Source organism: Phaethon lepturus, unplaced genomic scaffold, assembly GCF_000687285.1.
Source record: "Phaethon lepturus isolate BGI_N335 unplaced genomic scaffold, ASM68728v1 scaffold17491, whole genome shotgun sequence".
Taxonomy (NCBI): Eukaryota; Metazoa; Chordata; class Aves; order Phaethontiformes; family Phaethontidae; genus Phaethon; species Phaethon lepturus.
In genome coordinates this window covers 11,139-21,943 of record NW_010518616.1, presented here as the reverse complement: position 1 = coordinate 21,943, position 10,805 = coordinate 11,139, and the positions used below count along the sequence as shown (strand labels likewise).

At 40.4% G+C, this 10,805-nt stretch overlaps 1 protein-coding gene across 1 annotated transcript in view; it reads right to left on the bottom strand.

The window, feature by feature from the left end:
• Positions 1-4,669: 4,669 nt before the first annotated feature.
• LOC104628272 (protein Shroom2-like) overlaps positions 4,670-10,805 on the bottom strand; it is a gene marked incomplete at its 5' end in the record, with an annotated part of 16,385 nt that continues 10,249 nt past the window's right edge. Inside the window, 2 exons of the mRNA XM_010296799.1 lie at positions 4,670-5,512; positions 9,973-10,245. Coding sequence (XP_010295101.1) covers positions 5,246-5,512; positions 9,973-10,245 — 540 coding nt within the window. The remainder of the gene's footprint in view (positions 5,513-9,972; positions 10,246-10,805) is intronic.

The window sequence follows — 10,805 nt, the reverse complement described above, 5'->3', positions numbered from 1 at the left end:
GACACATCTCTTTTGATGGTGTAGGGAAGGCGCTCCCCATCAGGAGGCTAGCAAACGATGCTGTCGCAAGGAAGCGCGGCAAACTAACAACGCTTGGTAGTGCACCTCAGACCACGGCTCTTCCAGAGCCAACATTGGCTCCTCTGACGAAAGTTGCTTGGAATGCATAAAATCGAGTTAACATAGTTGCAACGTAGTATATGCTTAAGAAACGCCTGCCTTTCACTAACTCTGTGAGCGCAGATCTAGAATTCTCGAGTACTCTCACCTGGGACTTGTGGCATGCAGGCTTCATTTAGATACCATTTTGCTGGAGACTTACGTTTCCGAAAATAAGTAGGATTATTCTTCTGTATCTTTCAACACCTTGTAAATCTTCAGCTCCCCTGTCACAAATCTATTGGCTTTAATTAAGTTTTCTTCCACATCAAGACAGGCAATCACAAATAGCAAATACAAATATTTCAGTAGAAGCGGATACATGGTGGGAACCTGGTTCTTCTCTAGCGGTACTATTGTATTTTGGGTTAACTCACACCTCGTGAGCGGGAGATGCACGGAATTCCTCGTCCTGCTTCACCCCAGAAGAGATGCCCAAAACCGCCGCGTGAGCACTCCAGACATTCTCGGTCTCCCAGCCACAGCAGCAGCCAGCACCGGGCAATTCGAAAGCACCAGCAGGCAACAAGTAATGGCAGTTAGCGGACAGGCTTCTTGTTAACCTTACCAGCCAGCAGTTTGCTGCATCCAGAAGAACTAGAGGAAGTGAGAATTAGGTTTGTAGCAACAGGCTCCACTAATACCGACACGTTTGGCAGTAGCGGAAGGCACAGCCTAGTCACAAGGCCATCTCCCCCTGCCAAATTTAGGAGACTGCCTCCAAGACAGACATATCAGAGCACCTAAAAATGAAGCTGCTGTGAGAATCTTTAACACAGGATTAAAAAAAAAAAAAAAAAGGCATTTTACTAGCCTTGTTCTCAGGAAAGGCTCAACTGCTTTGACTGAAATAAAACTCTTAGCCTAAGCTAAACAACAGCCACGTGAAGTACCTGCCCACATGGCTACAAGTGAGAAAAAGGTCCTTGTAAGTGTGCTGTTGTGGTCTGGGACAGAAATTACTTTCTGCTGTTTGAAGTACATTGAATTTACTTCAGTTCAGATTTTTCTCCTGAGGTGTATTAAATTACAGTTAAGTTAACCTACTTCAAATGGAACAATTTTATTCATAGAAACATTATCAAAACAGTAGGTGGGGAGAATGAAACCCAGGAGTTCATGAGGTGAACTGCTAAGCCACATGGGTAACCCATCGTACAATCTGTGGATCATTATAATTAGTTAAGTTATAGACTGGAACTGCAGCAAGTGAATGTGATGTCCAATTTACCACTGCTGACAATTGACAATATATAGTCCAGCACTTTTAAGATTTAATTATTAACTTTTATAACATCTACTCTGTGGGCAGGTTCTGCCCAAGTATGTTGAAAAAACAATCCCCCCCCCCCCCCCCCCGCCACTGAGAAGCCCTTAGTTAGAACAAACCTATGAACTTCTGCAATAAATGACTGGATGCCATTAAAACAGGCAGTGATATTGTACTGCGCAGCCGTCACAACGCCTTGCTAGCTACCGGGTTGCCAACAGATCACTTCAGCTGTAAAAACAGAGACAATTAAGTACTGCAGAATTAATCAATAGAGCTTGATTAGGAAAGAACACCCTGAAATGGTGACTCCTTTGAAATCTGAGGGTCTCAAATACCCCAAAACTGACAATAAAGAACCTAATTTCAGTTTTAAAAAAAAGCAATTTTTTCCAATTCAAACAGTACACAAAAATTAGACTGCTATTCCCCTATAGCTGCCACCCGGGACTATACCAAGTGCCCAGAAAAGCAGGCATAAGGAGATGGGTGCATGTACATGCAGAGGGAGAAAAGAAGGGGGTTAAAAGCATTGTTAGAAGTTTAGAAAAATCCTACAAATACCCCAGTACTTTTCCTTCCCTAACTTCCTTTTTCCAGATAGTTTCTACAACAAAGACCTTCACAGACAATTAATTTCCAGGATGATTTATCAAGCCATAAAACACTACCTGTGGTCACCTCTAGAACAAATCTGTGCACACTTGACAATGTTTCCCAATAAGATTCTGCAGTTAATCTGAGAACCTCCATTAAATTGAAACTAAACCATTTCTGTGGCAGTCTGTTAGAGATGGAGAATTCACAGTGATTTGTTCTTGAAAAAAAGAAAAATCTCAAGAACCACTGACTTCAGATGAGCCAAAACAGTGTAATTGCCCAAGCAGAAAAATCTTAACTCTTCCCCTGGTATGTACTCCGTAAGTCGAGTCAGACTGATTTATTTTATCCACCTCATAATGCATCTTCCTTTCTGCCCCCTCACACTCACACAATTTAAAATACTAAAGAGACATGAACACATTTCTGGTACTTACACTAAGAACTTGAGAATGATCGGTCAAGGCAACATGTTAAATAATCTGTGAAAAGACAGCACGCTACTTCAGACCATCAGATAACTGCCCTGGCCTTTAAAAGCTACAGGCACTGTTGATAGGCACCATGAGATGGGTAACGCTGCACAGCAAAACAGTGGGTTTTGACAGTTAAAACTGCACACAAAAACGAACTCTACATTGAAATATACAGTTTATTTTCTCAAAGTCAAGCAATACCATTTGTCAGTAGGCAAGTGTTAGGTGTCAGGCAGGAAAACTGTACATTTTCCACTCTGGGCTGCAGGATCCAAACAGTTGGAGAAACATAGTGGGTATCTTTCACTATACAAAGAGATCTAGAATTGAGAACAACATAAGGTGAAGAAACAGCCATCCCCAGGATGCCAAAGGCAAAACATTAGCACCAGATTTTTTCAAAAAGCAACAGTACAGCTATTTACAGATTTACATATAGCATTGGGAGGCAACCATCTTCAGGTTCCGAGGGTGAGAGATTTTCAACATTGTTTTAAAAAAGGAAAGGAGGGAACGGTGTCTACGCAACTGTTCTGTGAAAAGGATAATATATATAGCATTCACAATATTGCTACCTTTTATCAGAAAGATCTAAATCAAAGTATTGTATACAAACACATTGTAATTATATTATTATTCACATTTCACATACACATTTCAGAGTAACCACAATATGTAAAATTTTTAAAATGCCACAGATAAAACAACGCACACTTTTCTCCAAGCTAAAAGACAAGCATAATTTATTTGGGAATTGTTTAGTTTTGGGTTTGTTATGGTTAAGGGATAAGTTTAAGGACAAAGGGATCACTTGTCCTAGGAACATAGCAGCAAATAACTGTGAGATGCCAGAGACTACATTTCTGAACTAGGAGGAAGAAACTAAGGTCAACTGTAGGTCTTGTAAAATGGTAGCTCCATTTGACCTCAGCTGATACACATCAATGTAATTTCATTAAAGATTTGGTCCAGGTATGCAAAGTAGTGCACTATAAGGGGGGCATTCAACGTTTGCATCTGTCTGTAAAAGTAACTGGTTCCAGAAGATTTTTGCTCCCCAGTTCCCCAACACGCAAGAAATTCACTGATCAGCACCTCTCCGGTTCTCTTGCCGCAAAAGGGAGGATTCAGGTAAGAAGGACAGAAAACCTTTTGTGAATGCTGACACTGCAGGAACAGTGGGAAGAATTATTTTTTTTCTCTTTTCAACACCTAACTACTTGTATATTCAACCTGCTTAGCTACAGACTGGCATTCACATCTGCCTCAAAAATGGCTTCTTGTTGGGCAAGCTGTTTGTCTACAGAGATAAATGTTTTCCGTACTACAATGTAAATGGCATATACACAAAGTCATCCAAGACTTTCCTTTGCCTGCAAAACTTTATCTTAACATAGAACTTGACATTTAGACACTACAGAATTTCTCTGTAGATGTCTTAGCGAGTCAACAAAACCCATTACTGCGCTAAAACATGAGTTAGCACCTCTTTTTACAGCTACTGGAAATCATCTGTTGTAAGTCAATGGCAGTATTACTAGAGCACAACCAGTAATCTGATACCGTGAACTAGCATCCTCTTATTTATCATTGTGCAATGGGAAAAACCAAACAAAACCCACCTAAGTTCACAGTTACAAAACAGAGTTGCTCCAAGTAATGCACAGTATTTACATGGTAGAAGTTGTTTATATTGCATTTGGTAGTCTGAGAAAGAGGAAAGAATGAAGAATATTATGTAGGTCAACTGCAGTATAACTGAACTGTCTATATAAAACCGTCACAATGTTGAACAATCAGACGAAATATAGAAGCAGAATCCTTCGCCAACATTTATTTTCATAAAGTGTAGCAGTTTTGGGGGAGGAAGAATTAAAACATGCATAAAAAGCACAAGAAAGAGCAAATGAGCTTTCTAAATAATTTAGATGAGAAATGTTTTGAACAAAATCTGCACAGTACTTCCAGCCTGTTTCTTAAATGGAGTACAACTTAGTGAAGAAAATCGCTTGCATTGCAGTAAGAAGGTGTACAACTATGTCTTGCAAAATAATTTAAAAAAGAAGTCTTCAGCAAGGTAGCCATTAGGTGATTTGCAAGCTGGTTTAAGTAGTGTTTAACTGAGACTGACTGTAAAATTATTTTCTGCAAGGGGAAAGTGCCATCCTATATACAATATTACAAAAAAGTGTCTGATGCCACAGGATCAGAGTGACACTACATTTCAGCAATCTGAATATATTAGCTGTAAGATGCATGCTTCCCCTATTTAATGTGTCTTTAAAAAAAATAAAAAGCCACTAAATTTAGAGCTTCTAAATTTGTGTGCATTCATAAATTGCTGTTGGGTTTCCCAGCAGTCTGTACAGCATCTGAACATAAAGGAAGTATACAACCTATTCTAAAAAACATTGTTGTTTGCATGCACAACCGCCACAGACTTTCAACTTACTGAGCAGAAAGGTTAAGAGTCTATCCTTTTCTGTGGAGCTGTCTGTAAGTTAAGCAATGAGAAACAGCTGTAGAGTCCAGCAGTAAAAATGTGTTCTAAAAAATTAAATACATCATCGCAAAAAAAATGAAAGAGAGCATTATTGCTGTTGTGAGAGCTATTTTTCTCTTGTGCACTTGTTTCTCTACTGGACACTCAGACAAGCCAAGATACTCATTTGTATACTTGGAAACTCCCCATCCCTTCCTTCTTTCCTGTTTTTCACATCCTTGGTTGAACCCAGTCCTCTTATTTGAGCCGTTCAGGTTGGAGGCTATCGGTCAGACACTTCAGTTGCTCTTCCCCCAGCTTGATCTTGTCCTCAAGCTCTCGCTGCTCAATGATGAGGGCTGACTTCATTTTTACAAAGTGCTCATAGTCTGCTAAGTTCTCCTCACTCAAGTAATTTGCCAAAATGTCGAAGACAATGCGCTCTCGACGGTCCAGGTTTTCCTTCAGTTCTTTTGCATCTTCATGTTGCTGGGTCAGCAGCTTCTGCTTCTCTACCAACGTCCGCTTAGGAGAAAAGAAACACAGTTAAAAATTCACTGGATTCATCAGGCTGGGACAACAGCTTCAGTGTTTAAGTTTCAAGTCTTTTTTTATCTGCAAAGACAAAGACTTTCCTGAATACTTAAGAGAGGTGGAATAAGATCACTCCTTAAAGTGTAGTCTAATAAAATGCATTAACAAACAGGAAAAAAGCGTAGGGAATCAATGAAAGATGGACCATTAACTTCTACTGGCCTCAACAGCAAGAACTTCAAAGACTACTTTACTATTTAATAGTTCAAAATAGTTACAGAAAATACAGTTGGCTTTGAGAAACATCCAAGTTCTCCAAATTAAGACTTCACTGAGCAATAACTTACATCTTCAGTACACAGCACCAAACTTCCACACTGAAACAGCTGTGGTTCGAGAACCCACAAACAGACTAATTAATGGAATGATTTGTTCATACACAGCTCCTGACACTGTGGTATTTTGCAGTTCTGCTGCAATCTGCATGGCTTCTCCATGAGATGTGAAGTCGTGCGGTCTTAAAATACAAGCAAGAGCTGGGGTAAGACAACAGAAGGGAGGTAAAAAAAAAAACAACATAATCTTCCCCAAAAGGCTGTAAACTTTCTGTGTCATGCCCTCACAAGAGACAAAATAGGAAAAAGGGAGGTTGAATGAATAAACACACCAAGAAAGAGGACAGGAACTATGTCCCACTCGGACATACGTACGAGCATAAAGGGTGAGGTACATCTCACCCAACCTCACCTGTCTACATAGTAGGCAGCCACACCTGAATCAGTCAGGCACACTCCTTTACCAGTATATGGAAAGCAACAAGAGCAATATTAATCTGACCTATTTCAGAAGTCTGCCTAAAACTGATTGCCTTTTTCCAGTGACAGAGTATGGCTGGCCTACTCTGACATCAAGAATTCCCATGCAGACTTCTGAACTTAATTAAAAAGGGCCCCTAAGAGGTACCATTCCGTAACTGTTAGCTATGCTTCAGAGGTTAATTTTCTTTGAGAACCTATGTCTTCAAATAAACCACAGTCTGTTTAAATAAATGTGTCTCTCTTCTTCATTTGGACTTTATGTTAAATCACACATGCTGTAATAAGCCTAAAGGATTTACAGAAAAGTGTTTATCTAGAGTACTTTCAAGATGGAAGAGTGAGACAAAGGGCAATACAGACCAGCAAGCTTTAGTAGACCTATCTGTCAGAGTTGCACATGAACCCTGTGCTGCCTCTTTTCCTATAGACAGCACAAAGCTCAGAGGCTGAAACACTTTCAGACTTGCGCTCTCAACGTACCTAAAATATACAGCCTAGATTAACTCAAGATTCAATCACACATTATTAGAAAAACCACAGTTCAGTCTTCCTTTGAGCGTCTGCCAGGGAAAAAAATCCCACTGCAAGTAGCAAGCAGAACTATCTGCTGCAAAGAGATGTAAGCACTGTTCTCCTAAATTCACCAGGGGAACCAGCAGCCACGTCCAAACTTGGCAGCATGGTTACACTGCTCCCCAGGGCAGCCTTGCAGCTTGTGTGTACACTGAGAAGCAGAGGAAGAATTAGAATTTGGTGAAACCAAGAGGGCACGTATCAAACAGCTGGTAGGTCAGTTGCAGAGTTACCCACATAACCTTAGGAAGAAATAGCTCTGTTTTTCAAGCCATTTGCTATCATTGTCAACAGACACAAGAACAATCAAATGCTTAGTCCTTCATAACAATTCCTGACTTTTAAGTTGTATGCTTTCTTCTTACCAAGCCTATGGCATGACTAAGATGAACATGAGTAAACTGACAGTTTAAGGATAAACACTACTTTTGTTATGAACTTTGCATGACACCTTAGTACCTCAGCCCTTGTGGAGTTTTAGGAAATAGCCAAGATAAATGGGATACATAAAGGTCAGAAGGCAAATGAGAAACCTCTTGAATTTGCTTTTACCTCTGTCAAAGACAACTGACACTAGAAAGCCTGTTTTGAAGGGTAAAGTGAAACACACTGTAACAGGCTCAAGACACCAATCTTGCGCAGGTTTTCCTAGCAATGGGTAAATGGCTCACCAGGCCTACAGGCATAAATGATGTCAGATGGTTTCATCTGACTGACTTCAACCAAAGCCAAGCAGAGTGCAGAAGGGTTTTTTGCAGTTAGCAGTGATCTGAAGCCCCAGCCAAACACAAGCTATCTGATGGAACAGTTCTGAACCACAGCCCTATGAAGGAGGACTCCCCCCATGTATTTGATTTCCCAGCATCCAGTAAATTACTATCTCTGACACTTGTCCCTTGTCTTGTAAAACCGGGTCTTACCTGGTTAACTAGGCACCTGATCACATCTGTGGACTGCTGGTTCAGTGCTATAGGGTTCTCAGCACACTCTGTCTTTGACTGATAAGCAAAGTAATGAGAAGACACTGGTCTCCCTGTGTGGAAGGAAGGGGGCTGGTAGCTATTTCAGATAAAACACCTTTCAGAAGCTCAAGTTGAAATGCCTGATAGTGTTCCTTGTGGCAAAAGAGACCCATGATAGAGCATCTAACAGAATATTAATTCACCAGTGATTATGTGCCTGCTGACGGACTGTTTATTCAGAAAGTCTGCTGAGCTGTTGGTGGTTCCTAGAAAGTGCAAAACTATCAGAGTAATGTTTATTAGACATCAGCTTAAAAAAAAAAAATTAAAATAATAATAAAAAAAAAAATTATAATAAGCAGCGATCACTAGGGTTATGATCCCCAGCGAGGCACGTAATCTCCCCTGTTTTGTTTATACAGTAAATTGTAGTACACCAAATATCATCATCATGTGACCTACAAAACACCAAAGGACAACCAAAAAAGCCACATGCACCAGTCTAAATTCAAAGATATGCATTTGTAACCCTACATGCATTGTATTTATAGTCAAAGTACTTGGGGACTTGATCCATCTGAGAAGCATCTCTGACCAACACTTTAAGATACATTTCTGACATTACTATGGCAAGACTTTGGTGTCAGTACATGAGAAGATGAATGGGGATTAGAGTGTGTTAGGGATTTGGATTTCTGTCAGTCTAAATTTGACAGCAGAGCACACAGACAATTTCTGACTGCCCTTACTACACCACCTACTCACCTTCCTTTTCCACACCTAGCCAATAAGCTATTTTTATCACTGCTCTCAAACTGTGTTTCCTATATGCTCGTATCATCTGGTAGCTCTTTCCTTAGTTCACACTCTCGTCTTTGAGCCCATTAGGCAACTGCAACCACATTTAGAAAAAAGAAGTCTAAAGAAGGATTACATTTCTTTAATTTTCAGAAGCTTTGATCTACCCTCTAATAAGCTGTCAAATACCTTCCCTTTGCCTCAGTCAGAAAAGGGTCTGGACAGCCATTAAACAAGTATGTTTGGCAGCAGCTAGGGCCAAATAGCAAAAACACAGCTTCAAACTAGTCGCAGCACTTGCTGATTCTCATTGGTGAAACAACGGAGCACGCTGAAGAAACACAACATGAATCCACAGCCTGTGGAAAAAATTCTGTTACAACACTTAGATGGATGGCTGGCAGCTACAAGCAGCCCACAGCTACGAGCCAAAAATCCCACTTCACATTCATTTAACTGTAGAAGCTAAACTCACTTGACACATACCCACCCCCACCCTCTCTATTTATTTATTTTAGCCTTTAAGTTTCACACATGTCTACATCTCTCCTTTGGTGCGTATCTGTATCACTAGATATCTGCTTCCTAGCTAAGGCCTGAGGGGATCTGGAGCTAAACAAAGTGCTGCCAGCAGAGACGGGGTCCAACAGGTAAGTGAACGTTCATGAAATTTTCACATCTGCTGGGATTCCTCCACACCACTACTGGGCTATTCTGGTTGGGTAAAACAGGTTTTCTATTGAAAAAGTATTTTTGCAATGCCTCCCTCCTGCCTTCCCCCCACCTCTTCTTTTTATAAGTCAAGTCTTGTCTTTCTGTCACTTCTTGCTCTTGTTCCTTTCCAGGCATTGAGGAGGAAGCTGTAGTAGATAAGAAACATTTTATTTTTAACAACCTTATAGATTTTTATCAAGATCCTGATTGAGTATAAAGAAGCCTGTAAGCTTTCTGCATTACAGCACAAAGTGACACTCCTTTTCCCATCTTGAATTATTAGAATATTTGTCTGCCTCCTTTTTACTCTCTTATCAGTAGTTCCCCTCTTCATTTAAAGTTTTGCTAAGAAGTCTGTCTTCCAGTATGCTGCACCCCAAAACACCACTTTTTCTCATCAAGCCACTTGTAATTTTAGTATTCCAAGCAAGAGCAAGGCAAAAAGTTTTAAGAAATCTACAGAAAATGGCCATATGAGATTCACTATCCCTCATTTTGAGCTCTGCAATTTAGATAAACAAAACCAAGGAAAAAACCCCACACCAGGTTCACTAAATGCAGTGATATTACTATTGGCCTTTCTCACCCGTTCTTCCGGAGAGGTATTTTCATCCAGGTTATTAAGGGCATTTTCCACCCGGGCCAGACGACCCGATAGTGACAACAGGAGATTGACCACTTTGTCAAGGTCGCCGATAAACATCTTGAATTTGTCGAACTCATTTGGTTTGCAGACTTCTTTCACAATGGCCTCTACCTCCTCCCCTAGTATATTGTTTGCTTGGATGTCTTCCAGAAGTGTCTCCCGTGCTTCCCTCAGCACCTGCAGCTTCCTACTAATGCTGTCAATAAGTTCTTGCTGTGGAAAATAAAGGGGATGAGAAGTTATTAGCACTACTGCATTTTTCCCCACTTCTGAAAGTCATGTCAGAAATCTAGCATTTTAATACATTGAAACTCCCATGTGGCTTTGACAATGAGTGCATTACAAACAAATATATGTCTAAGTATATGTCTAAGGTCTATACCTCTGGATTCAAAGTTTCAGAATGTAGGTCTACGATGCTCAGCTTGAGATTTGTGTTAAAGCAATTTACCTTTGTGGCAAAAAATGAAGGACTTCCCCCCACGCCTGCAGCAAACATTCTTGCTGCTGCTTTGAACAGCTTCAAAGTCTGCTATGGAGCAACATGAAGTTAGCACATCCTTTTCTATCTAAATACTAGGTCCATGACACCTTTCTGAAGAGCTACACTGACGAAGATAAACACTACCAGGAAAACAATCCTATATTTTCCACATGATGCAGTTAAAACTAGGGCACTGTCTAGCTTTGTCTTCCTTTCTGCATAATATTAACATCCCTCCAATTGCAGTCCTTCTACTCTCAGAAAATCTTAGCGCTAACACTGCCTTTCA